Here is a 22,754-nt window from a genome sequence, read left to right on the forward strand (position 1 = left end):
TCTAAAGCTGGGTGTTAGATTGGCGTCAATGGGCACAAAACTTGTTTTCACAATATAAAAAGTAACTAACCAACTAATTTATTTACTAGCACATGATTCCATCCCAGCGTGATGCTGCTGTGACACTCTGAACCAGAGAGAGAGAAGAGGAAAGAGAAGATTTCACAACTTAATCGCACAGGATGGTCCTCTGCTGAATCATAGCGCAGGTCCCTCCAAGCGTCTTGCCCAATAACTGACAGCGAGGAAGAGAAGGAGGAGGAGCAGGATGATGAATATATTGTGAATTAGCATCTGGTACTTTAGTTAAGAGCCCTTCAGCAACAGACAGGCACGATGCTCGTCGACTCGCTGTGGCTGGCGGCTGTTGTCGTTTCATTACCGCTCCTCTGTTCCTCCTAAATGAATGTGTTTTGCTCAGCTACGTTCTCTCGGCGCCCAACATACTGAAGGTGGGGTCCCCAGAGAAAGTGTTCGTGGAGGCGCAGGACTATTCCGGAGCCAGTCTGAATGTTAAAATCTCAGTAAGAAACCCTAAAGATAACAGCCGTGAAGTGACGAGTGCGTCGGTTACTCTGACACCTGCCAAGAACTACCAGGATCTGATCGAGATAGAGGTGAGGCGCTCCACTCACACCAGTGTTTTGGGAGGAGGCTGTCAAAAATGTTTGAATGTAGACATATTTTACAGTAAAGTGTTAGCACAACGAATGCTAGTTTGCTGTGTTTCAGTGCATTTTTTCTCAGTTGTCCGTGTCTGTAGATACCCGGAAATGAGTTTTCCTTTGAGAAAGGAGTGCAGCAATATGCCGTCCTGCAAGCCCAGTTTCCACAGAAGCTGCTTGAGAAAAAGGTCATGGTGATCTTTCAGTCTGGACACATAGTTTTACAGACCGACAAGACCATCTACACTCCAGACAGCACAGGTGTGCTAGTATTTGCTGCTCTGCATTTGTTTCCATCATAGTTCTCACACCAAGATGCTCTTCTAATGCTTGTCTTCTCCCTGTAGTTTATTACCGGGTGTTTGCACTGAGTCCAGGCATGACACAGCCTGTGGAAAGTGGCGTCAGAGTGGAGATCTTGGTAAATATGTCCTCCGTCTGTGTAATAAAGTACAACAAGGTGCAAAACATGCCAGATTTTTGTCTCTTTGTGGAGACTTTTGTACTCCACGCTATTGTACTTTTTGTGAATGTGTTTAGCTGTATGTGTTCACGTTTTAATGCATATTTATAAACGTTTCGACATCTTTAATGTTGGCAGACACCTGATGGCATCAGCCTTGAGAGCAAATCTGTTTATCCCGGTGGAGGATTGGTGTCAGGAACCTTCAGCCTGACGGATCCAGCTAGGTGAGTGTTGGGGGTAATATATTACAAGTAACGCGAGTTACGTAATCAGATTACTTTTTTCAAGTAACTAGTAAAGTAACGCATTACTTTTTAATTTACAAGAGAATATCTGAGTTACTTTTTGAAATAAGCAACGCAAGTTACTTTTTTTTCTATTTATTGATTGACAGCTCTCCTGTCCCCATGTCGAGAGAAATCAGAGGATGTTACTGTAGTTCTAAATAAATATGAATATGCATTAATTCATCTCACTCACACACAAAAAAACAGATTCAGTATTCCTCAAAATTAATAAAAATAATGCAACTCAGAATATGACGCAAACCTGCAATAATTAAATGTTAAACAACACAAATATGCTTTATGTATTTAATCCCATTCTATAAACCAATGTCTTTGCTTCTGACCTTCGATGATCCAGTTCAGCTGTACTAATAAGCACAAATTACTCTAGACAAACATTTGTGTTTTTTTTATTGCTGAAATGGTGATGAAATGTCTTCTTCTGCATTCTACTGTACGGACATAAATGTACTTTCCCTTCAGCCTGAGGCTTATTCATTTCCCTTTTGGTGTGAAAAGGCTTTTATATTTGCCAAAAATATAACTTTTTTATTTTAAAAACAAACAAGCAAGCCCTGTCCAGATTTAAAAAGTAATGCAAAAGTAACGTAACGCATTACTTTCCATAAAAAGTAACTAAGTAACGTAATTAGTTACTTTTTTATGGAGTAACGCAATATTGTAATGCATTACTTTTAAAAGTAACTTTCCCCAACACTGGGTGAGAACGAGTGCCTGTGTGCTTTTATTTAAAATTGTATTTTAAACGTCCCTTTCTAATGAAAAGTATTGTTTAAACTAACATGTACTTTAGTTAACATGAAAAATTAAGAAATTACAAAAATTAGGGTTTACCTCTGAAAGATAGAATACAAAGATCTTTCAATAAGACTGTGAAATGACAGATAATGATCTTTTCGTCTGGTGTCCAAATAGCCCAGGCTTGTGGAAACTCGTGGCGTGGCACCAGAACAGCCCACAGAAGAACTTCTCTAGTGTGTTTGAAGTCAAAGAATACGGTAGGTGTCTCTGCGAGCTGTTACGAAACAACATTACGCAAAGATAAACCCGTAACATCTGCAATCCGCTGATATCAACTCAGCTTCTTCCTGTTCCTCCTGCAGTCCTGCCCAGCTTCGAGGTCTCTTTGAGTCCACAGAAAGCCTTCTTCTACGTGAACGATGACAGTCTATCAGTTGATATCAAAGCCAAGTACAGTACCTTTGTTGTGTTATGGCTATATGCATGTTTCTAATAGCTGAAAGGGGTCATCGGATGCTTGTCATAAGTTGATATGATTTGGTCTTAATGAAAAGTCTATAACATACCTTGGTTAAAATTTCTCAATGGTACTGTAAAAAAACACCCTAAGTGTGTATATCCTGAAGGTATCTGTTTGGGGAGACAGTCAATGGTCATGGATTTGTTGTATTTGGTGTGGTGACTGAAGATAAAGGGAAGATAAGTATACCAGGCTCCTTACAGAGAGTGCAGGTACTACATACACATACATATACATGTATCTATGAAAACACCAGACTGATATCAGATTTTACAATTACTTGCCCCATTTATGAACCATTTTTTGAAAAATGCAAAAGGAAGTGCAAATGTGGCCCTCATGAACACCGTAAAACCCACGATTTTATGTGTTCATTTTATGTTGAATGTCAGATCTGGGATGGAAGTGGAACAGCCGAGCTGAGAAGAAAACACATCCTGCAGACCTTCCCAAACATCATGCAGCTTGTCGGCCAGTCACTGTACGTTACAGTGAGTGTGTTAACCGAGTCTGGTAAGAACTACACAAAGTCTGATGAACCTTCTTGCTGGACAACAAAATTTATATTTTTAGGCATCAAAACATGTCATTTGCATGATTGCATTTCTGATTATGATCATATGTTTCAGGCAGTGAAATGGTGGAAGCACACAAGAAAGGCCTTCAGATTGTAACGTCACCGTACACCATCCACTTCAAAAAAACACCACACTTCTTCAAACCTGGAATGCCCTTCGATGTCTCGGTATAAAATTTTAACATAAAAAAACATAACTTACTGGAAACTTTTTGGGAGTAAAAAAAAATGCTTACTGCATTCCATATTTTTTGGTCTGGGTTTTGCAAAAAGGTCTACGTAACAAATCCTGACCAAACACCTGCTAAAAATGTACAAGTGGAGGTCAATCCTGGAGGGGTCAGAGGTCAAACAAAAGACAACGGCATTGCGAAAGTTACTGTCAACACTCCGGGAGGATCTTCTACACTGGAGATAACTGTAAGACCTGCCTGTCAGTTTCACTGGTGATCTAGTAAAAACTAGATCAGTTAACAGATGTTAAACAAGCAGTGAAGCATATTGTTCACATCACATTAGAAAACAATATGTTTATTCTTTCCAGGTAAAGACCAAAGTTCCACAATTAAGTGACGAACAGCAGGCAGTGAAGAAGATGACGGCTCAGGCCTACAAGCCCAAAGACGGCTCCAACAACTACCTGCACATCGGCATCGGAGCTGCAGAGCTTCAGATCGGTGATCAAATGAAAGTCAGTCTGAACTTGGGAAGAAGTCCAGGAGTGAGAGATCAAGATTTCACCTACATGGTGAGTGACAGTCATACCATGATTCAAGAAGAGATGTTATTAAAGGGTTAGTTCACCCAAAAATGAAAATTAGCCCATGTTTTACACACCCTCAAGGCATCCTAGGTGTATATGACTTTCTTCATTCAGACGAATCCAATCAGAGTTATATTAAAAATTGTTCTTGCTCTTCCAAGCTTTATAATAGCATGGGCGGGTGTTTTTGTTCAACAGTCCAAAAGTAGTCAAATAAAGCGCATCTAACCATGTTAAAATGCGCATCACACGGCTCCGGGGGTTGAATAAAGGCCTCCTGTAGTGAATCGATGCATTTTTGTAAAAAACAAAAAAATCCATATTTAAAACCTTATAAACAGTTTTGTGTAACTTGCGCTAACTTTCGTACACGCGTTTACGAGAGACTGCCTTTCCGGAGGATGACGCAGGACGTACAAACAGAGCATGCACGTGTGAGTCTCGCGAAAACCAACGATTGTTTACAGGAGCAAAGGAAGCAAAGTTTCCTTACTTTGCCAAAGGAAAACCAGTCTCCTCTTGGCTTTAATCGAAATCCTTTGACGTTTTTCTTTACAAATCCTCGTTTTGTGCTTCTGATTTGTGACCGGCGATTTGTTTTACTGTCTCTCCATCACGCATTTGCATTTGTCCCTAATCATCGGCGCTTAAGCTACGCATACGTCCTACGTCATCTGCAGGAACAGCTTCTGCCTACGACAGTTAGCAGAAGTGAAAGAACGGTGTATATATCGTTTTAAATATGGATATTTTTCTTACAAAAACGCATTGATTTGCTACAGGAGGCCTGTATTCATGCAGTCTGTTCTTATGTGGTTTGTTAAATGTTGTAAATGTATTCAGAGTTTTTTAATCTGCCTCATTTTCAGATCTTAAGTAAAGGTCAGATCGTTCAAGCAGACAGGTTTATGCGAAGAGGACAAACTCTAGTGTCTCTGTCTCTGCCTGTAACCAAAGACATGTTGCCGTCCTTCCGCTTTGTGGCTTATTACCATGTGGGCACGTCTGAGGTGGTGTCTGATTCAGTCTGGGTTGACGTAAAGGACACATGCATGGGAACGGTAATTCAGCCCTGGTGACAACTCTGTGAATAAATCTTAGTTTGTAATGTTGATCGATGTTCTTTGATCTCCCAGCTTAAAGTGGAAGTTCACGATCCAGTCAATGTCTATGACCCCGGTGAAGACTTTGGCCTGAGAATAACAGGAGATCCTGGGGCTAAAGTTGGGTTGGTGGCTGTGGATAAAGGCGTCTATGTTCTGAACAACAAGAACAGGATAACTCAAACAAAGGTTTGTAGATGAGAATTTAATCTTACCATTGGAACAGAAAAGAGGTAACATTTTCTTACCTGAATATATTGCCTTTTTTCTCTTTGACTTGTGTCTTTCCCCAACAGATCTGGGATGTTGTTGAGTCACATGACATTGGCTGCACAGCAGGAGGTGGAAAAGACAGTATGCAAGTCTTCAGTGATGCCGGCTTGCTGTTTGAGTCCAGCTCTGCTGGAGGCACTGGCGTCAGGACAAGTACTTGCATAATTTTTTTTTCTGACATGTTCAAAAAGATCAATATACAGACTTTTATAACCTGATTTTTATAACCTGTCAAGGAATTAATCTCCACTATTGATGTTGTTCTTTTCCAGATGCTGAATGCCAATCTTCATCACGAAGAAAAAGACGAGATCTAACCTTATGGGATCTCCTGCGGTCTCTATGTAAGAAAGATGCAAGCCATTTTTAAACAATTGTTCGATTGATTGATCAAGGTATAGCTAAAAAGCAGTTATAGCAGGGCCATAACCACCATTGACATTAAATATGTCCCCAATAATTAAAAGTGGCCAAACTGCCCCCCCCCCCATATTTGAAATTCTTGCACTGATCTGCCTCACTCCAATAGGCAGACATGGACAAGGTTAGGATGACAAAAACCTTTAAAGTTTAAAAGTTATTTCTTCAGCGGCAGGCTGATGTCACAATAATTGAGCTGGCCAATCAAATCAAAGTAGGCGGGGTTTACCTTTCACAGAAGCAGAGCGTGATTTCCAGCACAAAGTGTCAGTTTAACATTGAAACAAGACCGTGAGGTAAGATATGGAAGTTGCAAATCATTTAATATTAGTCAACTGATTTTTACATTAGAAATATGGCCATTTTGAGAGAGAGAGAGAGAGAGAGAGAGAGAGATGAAAGTTGCGTTTGTGAATTACATGCATCTGTGCATCTCTTTCTACAAAAAAAATGGAGCTGTGAGATTAGTTACTTAAAAACAGCGATTTTACCTCCTTGATGTTGAGTAATGTAATGTAGCGATCCAGTATCAAAACTATTTTATTAATGGAAGTCGCGGGGCAGCGGGCCGCAGACCACAAGTTTCTGTGCTCTGATTTGTGTGCGAATGTGTGTGTGCTGTGTCAAGTGACGCATTAATATAGCTTTTTATATATACACTGCCATTCAAAATCAGTTATGAGTCTCTTATGCTCCTCAAGGCTGTATTTATTTAATCAAAAATACAGAAAAAATAAGTAATATTGTGAAATATAAAATAATGGTTTCCTATGTGAATATACACTGAACAAAATTATAGACGCAACACTTTTGTTTTTGCCCCCATTTTTCACGAGTTGAACTCATGAAAAGGCCTATTTCTCTCAAATATTGTTCACAAATCTGTCTAAATCTGTGTTAGTGAGCACTTCTCCTTTGCCGAGATAATTCATCCACCTCACAGGTGTGGCATATCAAGATGCTGATTAGACAGCATGATTATTGCACAGGTGTGCCTTAGGCTGCCCACAATAAAAGGCCACTCTAAAATGTGCAGTTTTATCACACAGCGCAATGCCACAGATGTCGCAGGTTTTGAGGGAGCGTGCAATTGGTATGCTGACTGCAGGAATGTCCACCAGAGCTGTTGCTCGTGAATTGAATGTTAATTTCTCTACCATAAGCCGTCTATAAAGGCGTTTCAGAGAATTTGGCAGTACATCCAACCATCCTCACAACCGCAGACCACGTGTAACTGTCCATTATCATTTAGCCACTGACTAAATAGTGATAATGTCTATTCAGGCTGTCAGTTAGTACAGTGGGTGGCGGCAAGAGACTCTAATCTTTTATGTAATCTACCTCCAGCGAACAAATACTCTGGCATTGAGAGAGAATGCTGTTTCGATGGACTGAAGAATATGGATTATTTTAGCATCACCTGTCAGTATCGGGCATCTTTCATTGTGGATGGAGAGGAGTGCATACAGGCTTTCCTGCACTGCTGCACTGAGATGACCGCCCATCGCGAAGAGTCAGTTGAAGAAGTGATTCTAGCCCGCAGTAAGAGCATTTTCAATAATAGTGTACAAATTTCAACTTAAACTCACTCTTGCAAATCTGCTTGGAGTCAGATCGTGCTTCAGGTGTGTCTTGAGCAGGATAATTTACCCCAGAGATGTCACAAGTTTTGGTTCTACACTTGCAGAAAATACTTTGTAAAAAAGTGTTGGTTGTGTTTTGCGTAAATATATCAACCACATTTTCACCCTCAGGTGAAAGCGAGGAATTTGTGAACTCCGATGACATTGTAACACGTACACTCTTCCCTGAAAGTTGGCTTTGGGAGGAAGTGGTGTTACCCAAATGTTCATCACTGAACCGCCAGTGGTGAGTTTGACTTGCAGTTTCCAACAGTCATTGCTCAGCCAGTGATGCTCCTGTTTTAGTAAAAGATGATCTCTCTTTTAGTCAAACAACCACCTTACCCAGGGATGGACTCAAGCTGAAAGACTCCATAACAACCTGGGAAATCACAGCCATCAGCTTGTCCAGCACTCATGGTACAGACTCTTGTTGTAAACACAATTTGTTGTTGTAAACATACAATTCATATTAAAGGAATATTCACAGCCATTTCCAATCTTGAGTATTGTATTTGTGGCATGCTGTTGATTACCCCAGAAAATTTCATTGTGTGTTTTCTCTGTACTGTTCAGTCTCACTGGACCGCAATGCATGCCTTCTTTAAGAAGTTGCTCTCTTTTTTTCTCTACAAAGGTATCTGTGTGGCAGATGTCCAGGAGATGACAGTGCTGAAGAACTTCTTTATTGATCTAAAGCTGCCATATTCAGCCATACGCAATGAGCAAATTGAAATCAAGGCCATTATCCACAACTTGTACAGCAGAACAGTAAAGGTCAGATTGGATGATTTACCATCACACAGGCCCTCAGCATGATGCCACTGTCAGCCTTCCTTTCGTCATAAGGAATATTTGAGTTTAATTTCTTCTTGTAGGTACGTGTGGAACTGATGGAAACCAAAGACGTCTGCAGCCTGGCTAGCAAGAGAGGAAAGTTCCATACCATTGTGACGGTAGATGCTAAATCATCATTATCGGTCCCTTTTGTCATCGTCCCATTAGCTTTGGGACGCCACGCCATTGAAGTGAAGGCAGCTGCTGCAGGACGTGGGAATGATGGCGTGAAGAAAAATCTCCTAGTGGTGGTAAGAAAATGAGACCTTTTTGATCAAATAACAAGACAGTTCATTGTTGAGTGTAGGTTTAATGTAAACGGTACCCAAAAGATGACATAAAGAAATGAACCGACATTCATTCCCCTCAGCTTTCCTCAAGGTTTGAAGACAGCAAACCATGCACCCTTGCTAATTTCTAAGAATTCACATACGGATCTGAACTATATAGCACACACCCTTTGTTCTCTCTCTCTCTCTCTCTCTTTCTCACTCACTCATTTCATTTTTTTTTAGTCTGAAGGCGTTTTGACCAAACTTAATGAAAATCTACAAATCAGTCCTTCTAAGAAAGGTAAGGGGATTCCAACAAAACCTTTATATGGGTATTTTACTTAATATTTTGGAGTTGTTAGAAGTGTTTTCTTCTCATTCAGTGTTTTATGAATATTGCGAGTTTTATGATTTTTGTCTTGAGCCCTGGTAAATTTCTGACCCTGTTGTTAAAGGGTTAGTTCACTCAAAAATGCAAATTCTGTCATTATTTTAGAGAAGATTTGATGAATAAAGTCATTAATTTTGTTTTCGTTGTGCACAAAGGTATCCTCATAGCTTCATAAAATTACAGTTGAACCACTGATGTGACATGGACTATTTTATCGATGTCCTTACTACTTTTCTGGGCCTTGACCGTGGCAGTATCCTTGCTGTCTATGGGAGGGACAGAGAGCACTCGGATTTCATCAGAAATATCTTAATTTGTGTTCTGAAGATGAATGAAGGTCTTCAGTAATTAATGACAGAATTAGCATTTTGGGGTGAACCTCAGTGTCTCTCCTGGCCTCAATCAGATGCTAAATAACGATCACACCAGTCATTGAAATTCATGTCCTGCATGCAATAATAAGAGTGAAGTGTGACTGTACAGTTCTTGTCTTTCTGAAACAGGTGGTGAACATGTGGAGGTTATCAAGAGCCTTGTACTGAGGGACCAGGCGCCCAACACACCTGCAATCACATATATATCCGCAATAGGTGACTCTTCTGGTATCTGCTGTAAGTTTGTAAAATAAAATTAGGCCTTGTTTTTACCAGTATGTCAGTCTCTTGTGCACAGGAGATACAATTAGTATAACAATAGAGAAGGCTATTAGCGGTCAGGCCATGGGTTCCTTGATTATCCTGCCTGGTGGCTGTGGCGAGCAGAACATGATTGGCCTAACGATGCCTGTTATTGCAACATATTACTTGGACAAAACCAATCAGTGGCACACCGTGAGCGCTGGGCTGAGGCAGACAGCTGCTACGTACATCACGAAAGGTAAACTAAACACTGCAAAGTCAACTATTCTGCTCCTAAACATTTGTTTCATATAGTATGCCCCTCTTATTGTCTTGATGAACAGGTTACAATCAACAGCTGGCATATCGTAAAAGTGACGGGTCCTATGCCGCATATATTAGCCGTCCAAGCAGCACCTGGTAACTAATATATTTCTCAATATTTCTGCTTGGTCAATAAAAACTGTTACTCAAGAATCTCACCATAATTAAGACTCAATATTGTTTTTTTTTCTCCTAAAGGTTGACAGCATATGTTGCTAAAGTATTTGCCATGGCCAGTAACATTGTAAACATAGACCAGAATGTGATCTGCTCTGCTCTCAAGTGGCTCATACTGAACAAGCAGTTACCTGATGGTGTTTTCAGAGAAGATGCCCCAGTAATTACTGGAGGGATGACTGTGAGTGAGACCTGTTTTAAAATCTATAACACTGAAGTGATAGTTCACCCCAAAATGAAGATTGCTCATCTTTTACTCACCTTCATGTCGTTCTTAACCTGTACGACTTTCCTTCTTCAATTGAGCATTAATGGAAAAATTCAAGTCAAACTCCAAAAGTGCCAAAAAGTAGTCCGTATAGCTTATGCGTTATGTTCCAAGTACTCTTAAGCCCATAAGAGATGAGAACAGAACATCATGGCATTTTGATGCAGCAACTTTGAAGCTATAAGCTACTCTTATTTCTCTATGTGGGGCAACAATGACTAAAAGAAGCTATGTTTTCAAACATGTCCCTACACTGCTATTGCCATTGGCCAAATAATCCCACCACAAAATACTCATCGAGTTAGAAGTTGATGTTTTGAACCCTTCCCAGCAGGCATACAATGTCATAAGACGTTGATATTTGGTAAAATTTCGGTTGTGATTTTGGGTGACCAAAATTCAATGTCAATTCAACGTCTAATGTCAATGTTAATTTGATGTCCAATACCGACGTCAGCTGACGTTGATATTTGCTGTTTTTAAGTTGTGTAACCAAAATCCAATGTTAAGTCAACATCAAATTGCCGTCAAATACTGGTCAACCCGATTTTCATTCTCAAATAAAATGCAACGTCTGTCCGACGTCATGTCCAACGTCAACCTGGCATTATGTTGATGTCCTCTTCCTGCTCGGTTCAAACAAACAGAATGACTGTTTTCTTAGCAGATTAAGCTAGAATATGAAGAAAGCATTTTAAAATCAAACAGGGCTGAATGTGACAAAATAGCATGAATGAAATACGGTAATAAAGATGATGAAATAAACATACAGTGCTATTCTACCAGCTAGCCTAAGTACATGCTGTCCAAACAGCCTCTTTTTATGGATCATTTTATGATATTGAATTGAAGGGTTGAACTGAAACTTATCCAAATGCGGTTCTGTTTTGCTTTGTTGCTAAGTTTTGAGTCTCCGCCCACACAGAAGTCACCGCCGAACATCAACCAGAAAGCTTGTTAGTGGTCAGCGCTACCAATTCGCATAGGGAGATTTTTTTTGTTGCTGGATGTTTATTTGGTGAAATTCAATATTGCTCCGTTTCTCATTGAAATGACTGGATTTCACACACAAAATTTTACAGAGCAATGGTAAATGTGACCATACCTTTACTCGCACCTTTAATTGTTTCTAATATCACAATTTCATCATTGTGCACAGGGGAACGTACGTGGGGAAAATTCACAAGCATCCATGACGGCTTTTGTGCTCATTGCCCTGCAGGAGGGGAAAAGCATTTGTGCCGGCCAAATCTCAGTAGGTCCTGCTAGTCTTTGAGTTAAAATGAAACGCTTGAAAAAGCTAACGTGTTTCTAGCTCAATTTGTATATATTTGTAATGCAACTCCATGTAATTTATTCTCTCCAATCAATTTTTTTTCTTTAGAGTCTTGACAGTAGCATACATAAGGCCATTGTGTACCTCAGATCTCAGTTACATCTTCTGACAAATCCTTACGCAGTGGCAATGACATCTTATGCTCTTGCCAATGAAAATGCACTTGACAAACAAGTCCTATTGAGAAAAGCCTCTGCAGGTAAAGATACAGCCATTTCTGTTGAATTCATGTGAACGGTAAATTTAACCTGTTCAGAAAATAATGTGCGTTGTCTGTTTATCTGTGCTTAAATGTCAGTGCTGCACCCATTTCACCCTAACAGCATTAATATTTCTTGTTGTACTTGCCTAAATGATTGCATAACAACATTACATTTACATTACATTACGTTCAATAAAGACTAAAGATACAAGCTTATAATGAAATGAATGATGACTGGCATAAACAAATCAACAATGACGATACAATATAAAACTAAAAGTCAACAAGTATAAAAGCTGATTGTTTTTCACATTTGCTCTCCATTAACAAAAAGTGTAGATGCTTTGAAACAATCTGTATGTTGAAAAGCACTTTACAAACAAAACATAATTAAATTATTCTCAAACAGATGAAAGTCACTGGCCTGTCCCTGAAAGCAGTAGCTTTACTTTAGAGGCTTCGGCCTATGCGCTTTTGGCTCTCGTAAAAGCTCAAGACTTTCAGAGTGCAGCTCCCATCGTAAACTGGCTCAACAACCAGAGGCAGTACAGTGGAGGATATGGCACGACTCAGGTTTGTAGTCTACATCCAGCATGCACATCTGCATTGCACATCTGTCCACATGTTCAATATGCAACATTTAAGAAAAGACCATAAACAATTTAAGACCAAAAAGGTGAAGCCTACACATCCGTTCAAACTTGTCTCCTCCATCCCAGGCCACCATCATGGTGTTTCAGGCCGTAGCGGAGTACAGGATTCAAATGAAAGAAATAAGGCAGTTAGACCTGGAGATGACGATCCAAGTGGATGGCAGCCGGCAGCCGATTGTGTGGAAGTTCAGCAAAGACAACTCTTATCTCGCACAAACAGAAAAGGTGAGTTTGTGCCGAAAGTAAGTATTCACTTAAACACGGTCAGTTATCTCTTAAGTGAACATCAACAGTTAAGTACAGTCGGTTATGTCTTAAGAGAATTAGGGGTGTGAACCTACACTGGTCTCACGTTTGGTTCAATTACGATTATCATGTCATCGATTCAGTTCAATTCGATATCACGATGCATTGATGATGCACTGCATCCTCAATTTTAAATTTTACTTCACACGTATAAAATTTTGTCAATAAATAGCGTGTGTCTTTTCCAGGTCGTGCTTACCAGCTTGTTCATAAAAGCCGAAATGTGCCCAGATGTCGGCTTTTAAAGTAGTTGGAGCATTTTTAATTACTCGCACTCGCGTCTCGCCTCCTTCCACGTATGCGACAAATGACGTCAGAAAAGCGTCAGTACATTATAATCGGTTATGGTCTATTACTGAACCGATACCGAATCGTCCACGTCTGCATCGCGATGCATCGTAGAAATGATTAATTTCGACACCTCTAAAGAGAATATCAACAGTTGATAAGAACTAATGTGTTTCATTACAGTGGATTGGTGTATTAGGTCTTAAAGTGCCCACAGCCTAATATACCTGGTGCTGTCTGTTTCATTAATGTTAATCAAACAAGGACTTTAACAAGGATTAATCTATATTTCATTTATGCAGTTAAGACTATACACCAAGTTAAAGGGATAGTTCACCCAAAAATTTACATTTTGTATGTGATACTCTCCAAAATGGTGCTATAGGGTGACGCAGAGAAGACAGATTGTTGAATAAAGTTGTCATTTTTGTTTTCTTTGTGCACAAAAAGTATTCTCATAACTTCATAAAATTACAGTTGAACCACTGATGTCACATGGATTATTTTAACTATCTCCTTGTTACGTTTCTGAGCCTTGATCATGTAAGGATCCTTGATGTCTATGGGAAGGTCAGCGAGCTCACGGAATGCATCAAAAATATGTTAATTTGTGTTCCAAAGATGATTGAAGGTCTTACAGGTTTGGACATGAAGGTGAGTAATTAATGACAGAAATTTCATTTTTGGGTGAACTATCTCTTTAATGCAACAAGTCACAACATATTGTATGAGCGACGATCTTTGATGTATACCTGGTTTAAGATTAAACTTCTATTTTTCAATCTAATATTACTCCGCTACATTTGATATATTTTATCAAGATGAAAAAAATTATATATAATGTATTTATTCTTATTCTTATTATTATGTAGCAAATTATCTCAAAGGGGAAATATTTATAATTAATTATAACTGGTTATGATTAATAATAAATGTTTAGATTAGATCTTAGAATTAACTGTAACAGAATCAATATTACAATTATTTGATCGGTCCCATCCACAAAGCAGGCAATGTAATTATTTATCAATTCTAGGAAAGATTATTTTCCTGACCAAGGAAGAATAGCTTTCCTACTTTATGCAGTATTAGCAGTAATTTAACATGTAGCAACATTCAGTGACCCCGAATTGTGAGCAGCACACAGAGACAATCAATTGTGAATATAAGGGATTTAATACATGAAACTATAGCTAACATACAACTAAACTAAGCAAAACACATATATACAGAATGAAGGAAAGTAAGGAAAGAGAGAGAGAAGAACAAAAGAATGGCAGTATTTAACATCAATTAACCACAGCCCAATGAGAATCATCAGAGAATCAAAAATTATCTTCAAAAATCACCTTGATAAAGGGGCCTAAACTTGGACACGCATCTAAATAGTTGGAACGGTTACTTGCATTGGCTTTGTTGCTGCAACAAGAGTCCGGATGCGGTGGAAGACGGAGGTTCTTGATGAGTTCGTTAGAAGTGAGCTGGAGACCTTTGTCTGGTTCTTCTGAAGATCAGAGAGTCCACAGTGAATCAACAAAGTTTCTTGAAGGTAAAACTGCAGGAAAGTCAAACTCAAGAGGAGAGTCTTGAAGAGTCCCGGAGAGTGTCCGTCTCAAGAAGAAAGGTTTAAACAATGATTAATCTGAGTTAGAGTCTTTTAATAGTTCCTAGTCACACCCACCTTTGGATGGAATAGCCAATACCAGGCGTGAATTTTTGAGCGGGATAAGTTTTCTTTGTCTCCATTTATGGACCATTTGCATGTTTATTGCTTGTCTGGAGGATTGGTGCAGTTTTACCCAAAATATAGTACACATAGTATGATGCATTTCACGATCACATAGTGTGCATCATTGTTTGAGGAATAAAGACCAGATCATTTTGATACCAAAAGAGAAGTATCTAGAAGATATTAAACAAGAGATACATTCATACACCTGAATATAAGCATTTAGAGTTTAACTAATACAAATAACGAGTGGTAAGTAGGCTAATGTAATAGGGAAACATACAAACACATGCATATACCAGATACATTTGTAAACGATTAATTATAGTCTAAATAAATAACATGTCTTTATGTATGTGCGTTATTGTGAGCATGAGGGTAGTTCGCTAACTATGTCCCGAGCGTGACTGGCTTCTCACTGGAATGCCTTTGAAGTCCAATGGGGAGACCAGAGAGTTGATCTATTTAGCATATTTTTGATAGTTGGGGGGGGGGGGCATTGGCAATTTAGCACCAATATAAATGTAGAATGTGGGGCCAAGTCTGTAAATTATATGCAAATGTCAAAAGGCTATAAGAGTCTCGAAGATATAAAGCCTAAATTATCAACAATGATCCTAAGCTTATTTTATCAACAGATTCCATCCAACAGGCATATCACTATCAGTGCCAAGGGTTCTGGAGAGACCTCTGTAACTGTGAGTGACTGAAGAAAGCAATAATCGGAGATAAATCGGACCTTATATACTGTCTTTAATTGTGTTTTGTGTTGTTTTCTCCTCTGCAGGTTGTGACTGAGTACTATGCAAAACCAAAAGAAAGCAAAAGTACTTGCAAGAACTTTGAGCTTGCTTTGGCTTTTGAAAAGGCTAATAAAGGTTAATAATTTAATGCAGCTCTGTCACTGTTGTCATTTGGTGGTTATGTTTTGCATAAAAAGGAAAATGAAGCCCTTTTGCTTACAGTGCGAAATGTTGTAATACTTTTTATTTCATTAAAAATGTGTAATTGTAAAATGTGAAATCTTGATGGTCCTAAAATTGGCTTCATTTTCTTGATTCAAAACAAAATATTATATATATAATGAAACAAAAGTTTGCTATTTTTTGGGTTGGAATATGCCTTACCTGTTGTAATAATTGACCATTACTATCTTTATTCACATTTATTTATTTGGCACATGAATTATAACAAATATGGAAAATAACAGGAAATGTATCTTCTTCTTTTTTTAGTAACATATCAAGGAGCAACTGAGAGTTACAAACTCATTATAAATACCAGGTGAGTTTTGGAGATCTTTCTGAACCCCTTATTTTTGCTGTGCCAGTAGAGCTAAAGAAATCTCACATTTGCTTTGATGACTCCACAGATATCTGTCTGCTGACAGAGACGCCACCATGTCTATATTGGACATATCATTACTGACAGGATTTGTTGTGGATGAGAATGATCTTAAGGCGGTATGAATCACATTTCTATGATTCACATTTGCATTATTCACATTTGCTTTTGACAAAATGAAATTAAGAACTTCAGGTGTGTTTAATTGCAATGTGCATATAGTGTTAGTCCCAACAAACTGCTTTTTTTCCACTACAAAAAAGTTGAGAAACACAGACTCTATGTACACCAACTGTGCAAACTGTGGTAGCAAACTCTTTCTGTTATGTAATAATTTTAAATCACAACTATGTTGTATTATAATAACTATGTTCTATTATAATATTGTATATTATAACTATAGCAAGAACAACATTTTAGTATATTAAAACATACCATTAGTGCAAAGGTGGGTTGTATTAATATTGCTTTTTCCTGACATTCTTGGTGTAATTTTTTGCTTGATTTTCTCACAAATTACATACTCCGTGCTCCACTGGATGTTACAGTGGCCACATTGTCAAACGTTCCAATACTAACTTGTTTCTTTTTGTAGCTGTCAACTGGACATGACAGGATGATTCAGAAATTTGAGATGAACAAGCAGCTTTCAGAGCGAGGATCCCTCATCCTCTACCTGGACAAGGTGTCTGTCTCAGTTTTACATTGAAAACACTAATATAAAAGTGTTGTAATGTAAAAAACAAAAAATGGTGCCATCATTACCAAAGGCTTAGTGTGGCTATTATCAAGAGAACAGGACATATAGTCCTAACTACTATAATTAGTAATTACTGTGAGAATGACTACATCAATTCTATTAATATTATCTGTTAATATTAAAATGATTTGGGGTAACACAAATACATCTGCAAGTGCACACACACACACACCTGCATGCTTACTATAAGGTGACTGCTGTCTGCATTTAACACTCTCTGCAGATTTCTCATACCAGGGAAGATAGGATTTCATTCCGGCTGCACAGAATAATGAATGGAGGCTTCCTTCAACCAGCAGCAGTCACTGTATATGAATACTACTCTATAGGTATGAAGCTGATGTGCATGCAAACGTGTGTTAAGCAATCGCACTTGCCTTTTTAGTCTGACAATGCGACAGGCCAAACATATTTATAAAAACAAAAAAAAGAAATCCCATACACTTACATTGAATGAGGAACATGAGATCTGGGAGTGGCTTCTTTTTGATTTGGGCAAGTAAAGAAACTAATAACCATTACCGTTTAAATGGTCATTGTGGAGGTTGCGCTTGCGCATGTGTGTGTGCTTGTTTGGTACTCTGTTACTGGAAAAAGAAAAAATGTGAGTAGAATTACATTTAGAATGGTCTTGTTTGCCATTTGAAACCACCATGTCACTAAACATTTCTCTCTTCACTCTGCTCTTCACAGAGCGCACTGTGTTCCCGCCCCTATTTACATATGTTTTCCCCATTGGCTATGGTATTAGCATCCAATAAAGTTGTTGCAAAAAGTATTCCAGCGTAAATCTATTAAAATAAACATAGCCACTGAATCATTATTAAACAACAATCTTTATTCATTAAAAATATATAAACAAATTTATTACACAAATTCTAAAAAAAAAAATCTCAATGAGCCACTGACACTTTATATTGTATTTGACTTGTTTTGACATTATTTTCACGGCTGACTACTTTAATATTTCTGATGCTGCAGGACAATGAACATTACTTGACCCATGTCATTCTTCCATGTTTAGAAAATCGCTGTGTGAGGTTTTATCATCCCACCAGGAAGGAAGGAGCTTTTCAGAAAATCTGTAAGAACGATGTGTGTCAGTGTGCCGAAGGTAGCGTGTTTCAGTGTAATAATAATTCCAAAAAAAAAATAAAGTGCAAAGAAGACATATAAAGTTATACCTTTAATCTACAGCAGGTTAATTTTTCTTTCCATTGCTGAAACAGAAAACTGCAGCCTTCAAAAGAAGGAGAAAATTCTTGAGGCTCACCGTAATAAGAAAGCCTGTGATCCTAAAATAAATTACGGTAATTTATTATGTGTGTGTGCATGTTTTGGTGCAATGAGTGAGTTTTTTTCATATATACTGTAATTATTAGTTAATGTCGTGATCAGTAAGATGCTACATTAATCTAATCAATTTCTACAGTTTATAAAGCTGTTGTTTTGAGAGAACATGAGGATGCCTTAACAGTCTATTACGATGTGAGGATTGAACTTGCCCTCAAAACAGGTATAACTCCTCACTCTTCTGTCATTTTAATGTTATGCTTATTTCAGCAGTAAGGTGCAAAGTGATTTACAGATGTTCTTCTGATAAATGTATAAGTTCAATCCATACAAAACAAGCTACTCACGTCTGGTCTTAAAGGGGTCATATGATGCTGCTAAAAATAACATTATTTGGTGTAATGAAATGTGCTTATGCGGTTTAAGGTTAAAAAAACACATTATTTTCCATATAATGTACATTATTGTTTCTCCTCTATGCCCCGCCTTTCTGAAACATGTCGATTTTTACAAAGCTCATCGGTCTGAAAAAGCGAGGTGTGCTGTGATTGGCCAGCTATCCAGTGCGTTGTGATTGGCCGAATGCCTCAAGCGTGTGACGGAAATGTTACGCCCCTCACCATACTGTGATGCCGTGTCCGTCCGAAGCAACGAGACAAAACCATTAAAACCCATTATAAACTAGGCATTTGTTGCATCCAGTGGGGACATAATTACTGATTATAATGACTTATACTGTCTTTTTAAACATTGCATTGCGTATCACACTGCATAAATATAAAACCATGTCTGCATTTGTGATCAGAGAAACAACAAGCGCTACTCTACACTGCTCAAAACTCACGTTTGAATCATTATTGGCAAATTATTTAAATATAAAAAACGTACTTCTAGGATGTGAGTCAGAAGCGCCAGACTGTCCTTGCAAAGTTGGCCAAACTGCCCAACTTTATAGAAACAGCCTTTGTGCCACAGGCTACTGTAGGCTACTGGTTCAGGAAACAGTCCCCATCCTCCATAAAATCTGAATATTTGGGTTGAACTGTTCTGGAACATTGCTGTAAATACAACTTTACCACTGATTTCTAGTTGTGTCCTCTTTTGGAAGGCCAAACAAAGTAGTTTCGCTTTCATATACTATTCCAAAACAACTAATTTTTGAAAGTAGCCTACTGATTTATTATGGATGGCGATATGCAATTTTTTAAAAAAATCAGATGCTTGATTGTAATGTTTACTTCAGAGTAACCTTAAGTTCAGTTTTCCAATTATTCAAGCTCAGCAGGATTTAAAGTTAAAATCAAATAAAAGTAAGCAAAATAGCATCCTTATTTTTGGAGAGAAATGTGCATTTATGTATAGCACAGCACATCAGTCTGTAGTTCATCACCTCATAGTGACACTGAGCATACTGGTATATAAATGTCAGAATGAACTTTGTGGAATGAGTGCACATGCAGTAACAAGTAAATTTTTAATGCTTCTCTATGCTGTTTTAAAAAAATTGTAATGTAGGCCTATTATATAAAAGACTTCTGTAGTTGTTTTAAGATTTGAACTTTAATGGTCTTTATCTTACCAGACACTGGTGATTTTTTGCCATGTGTCAGTGATAACTCCGAGCAAGAGAGAGAACATGTCACATGTCATACACATGAATTTGTGTAGGTCCAGAAATCGACGTGGAGGGGGAGCAGCGTACCTTCTCCTTACAGATCTCTTGCAAAGAAGCTTTGGATCTGAAGCGAGGTGAGAGCTATCTGATCATGGGCCAGGCTGATGATGTCCAACTGGAGGGCAGAATGTAAGTACATTTGACCTGTGATCCAAAGTGTGTGTGCCCTGATCTGTGAATGTGCATCTGTATTAATAACAGAGCTTGAAATATGAAATACTTTAGAATGGTCAAATGTATACAAACAGTCTCTTTTAAGTAAAATTCCTCTGATGTCTCCCAGCGGTCAGTATGCACTGGGCGAGAGGACATGGCTGGAGTTCTGGCCCAATTTGGAGGAGAGCAAGACTAGCGAAGAACTCAAAGAAAAATACAACGGCATGTTGAGTCTCCAGCAGGATCTGCGCTTCGGCTGCAGCTAATAAGTCAAATGCCAGACTATTGCTTTGAGATGCTCAGTGACTAAATGAAACAGAAAATCAGTATAGCTTCATTTTCAACTTTAAATGTATGTAATACATGAGTTATGAGTTAATTTTGACTGTTGCTTTTTTTTTTCGCAATTATCCTGTTATTCAGCTATGATTAATGCATACCTAAGCATGACTTGCTTACACCACCATTCTTAAGGTGTTTGGGGCACATGCATGTCTAAGCAAATTTCCATAATAAATATGGTTAAGCAAGATCCTCTGTTCTGATCATCTCCTTATTCACTATTCCAAAACAACTAATTTTTGAAAGTAGCCTACTGATTTATTATGGATGGCGATATGCAATTTTTTTAAAAAATCAGATGCTTGATTGTAATGTTTACTTCAGAGTAACCTTAAGTTCAGTTTTCCAATTATTCAAGCTCAGCAGGATTTAAAGTTAAAATCAAATAAAAGTAAGCAAAATAGCATCCTTATTTTTGGAGAGAAATGTGCATTTATGTATAGCACAGCACATCAGTCTGTAGTTCATCACCTCATAGTGACACTGAGCATACTGGTATATAAATATCAGAATGAACTTTGTGGAATGAGTGCACATGCAGTAACAAGTAAATTTTTAATGCTTCTCTATGCTGTTTTAAAAAAAGTGTGATGTAGGCCTATTATATAAAAGACTTCTGTAGTTGTTTTAAGATTTGAAAGCAAATTCACAAAAATCCACAATGAAGACAAGAATTATTTTACTGATATTCACCAGTATATAAAGAAAGTGGCATAATGAGCTTTGCTGTTTGTCACTAAGAAAAAAACAACAACTCTATATTTTTACAGAAACATATGTTGTATTAAAATAGATGCATTTAATATAACTATAAGACCAGTAAGAAAAATAGTTTTTTTTTTACAGTCGAGTTTGGCCCCAGGTTAAAATGAAGTTTTTGCGAAATAAATGAGGGGGGATTCCTTGAACCCAACATTTTTGTTGAGAAGCTGTACAGTTCATCAAAGTTTGACAGTCAGCAGTATGTAAATTCTAGGGGAAGTTCTCTATATTAAACCCTGCACTCGTCCTCCCGAGGTCCACAGCTGAAGAGAAGTGATCATGGAACTAGTGAGTGTTTATAAAAATGACAACCACGAGACTTGCAGCAAGTACAATGAGATGGGACTGGACAGAGATGGAGATACTTATGCAAACAAGGATCGGAAAATCAGCTACACTGAAGCAAGAGCTCGAAACCACAGTAAGAGTAAGTGTAGTGTGATGCAGAAGTCATATGCATATGTTCAGGAGTGCACTTTAAGATCTTTGTAATAGTGAACATATTCCTTAAAGTGGAAATGAAGCAGTCAGTCAAGTTTACATTATTTAGGAAAATAACTTACATTTTAATAAAAAAATATATAGCATTAATGTTATATATGATTAATGTAACCATTTTAAAGAAAAAAGGTTGTTTTGTCATAGCTTTTGGAGCAAGGGCGCCGCCATCTTTCAGTACCACCGCGTGTGACGTCACAGGGTTGGTTCGCTCCGTTGGCCAGTGAAGTAATACAAGCAATTCTTTACATTTGAACACACGTTTGTTTTGAAATGGAGGAAGACGAACTTGAAAGCACTGTTGAGTCCATAATAAATGTAATTGCCTATGCATTTGAGCCAATACGGCAATGGGACCGAGCAGTATTAGGGGTTGAAGAAGTCATGAACCTGCTGGTTTGGGGTAAAGTGCGGATCGGAAACAATACTCGTTTACGTGGAAACTCCTCAACACTGTCATTCTGGCGTGCTTTTGTGTGCATTTGCTGATGAAGGCGCGAAAGAAAGCTCAATTTGGTAGCCTACTCACGTGCTGTCCAAGCCCAGCTGTGGCTTTGTGTGTGTGTGTGGCACCGCCGGCGCGAACAGAAATGATCTATCACAATGTGTGAGTACCGCATTTAAATCTCTTTCAGAAAAGGTCTATCACAGCGTGTAAGTACCACATTGAAATCTATTTTGTGCTGTCTCACGCTTGAATGGCTTAAAACACTTTAATATTTAAACTGACAAGGCTTAAAACACATGAGAATGATCAACTTTATTGAGGAAGCAGCACTGGTCCGATTGTTCAGATAGGTGATTAGTTAAACACTATGTCCTGTTAACAGCAGGAAAGCTGTTTGTATTCAAGCTAATATTCGCAGGTGAACATAAAATATGATACTGGTGAACCAGTCAGTGTAATGCATATGTCTTAATGGTCTGACATAACAATAAATTGCGACATGAATGATATTGCATGAAGTGTTGTTTGTTTACATCACGTTGCGCCTCGCAGCTGAGAAAAGCCAGTTACAGGACAACTTCAGCTCTTTGAGTCAGAAGAAACTGGAGCTGGACTCCA

General features: G+C 38.3%; 1 protein-coding gene across 1 annotated transcript; it reads left to right on the plus strand.

Moving 5' to 3' along the window:
* Positions 1-336: 336 nt before the first annotated feature.
* On the plus strand, positions 337-20,611 carry LOC107572266 (complement C3-like). The gene is made up of 41 exons (XM_016258689.1): positions 337-356; positions 422-617; positions 764-926; positions 1,013-1,086; positions 1,267-1,355; positions 2,355-2,437; positions 2,543-2,630; positions 2,807-2,912; positions 3,093-3,213; positions 3,330-3,445; positions 3,551-3,697; positions 3,822-4,025; positions 4,910-5,101; positions 5,177-5,332; positions 5,440-5,569; positions 5,689-5,760; positions 7,184-7,378; positions 7,591-7,705; positions 7,787-7,878; positions 8,096-8,235; positions 8,337-8,546; positions 8,811-8,868; positions 9,462-9,548; positions 9,631-9,834; positions 9,920-9,995; positions 10,098-10,257; positions 11,504-11,599; positions 11,729-11,879; positions 12,292-12,455; positions 12,602-12,760; positions 15,497-15,556; positions 15,646-15,736; positions 16,094-16,142; positions 16,231-16,321; positions 16,798-16,887; positions 17,186-17,291; positions 17,987-18,076; positions 18,192-18,272; positions 18,395-18,478; positions 19,924-20,059; positions 20,214-20,611. Exons 1-41 carry the CDS (start codon positions 337-339, stop codon positions 20,350-20,352), a joined length of 4,881 nt encoding a protein of 1,626 aa, XP_016114175.1. The 3' UTR covers positions 20,353-20,611.
* Positions 20,612-22,754: the final 2,143 nt, after the last annotated feature.

This window comes from Sinocyclocheilus grahami, unplaced genomic scaffold (assembly GCF_001515645.1).
Source record: "Sinocyclocheilus grahami isolate Dianchi unplaced genomic scaffold, SAMN03320097.WGS_v1.1 scaffold1726.1, whole genome shotgun sequence".
Taxonomy (NCBI): Eukaryota; Metazoa; Chordata; class Actinopteri; order Cypriniformes; family Cyprinidae; genus Sinocyclocheilus; species Sinocyclocheilus grahami.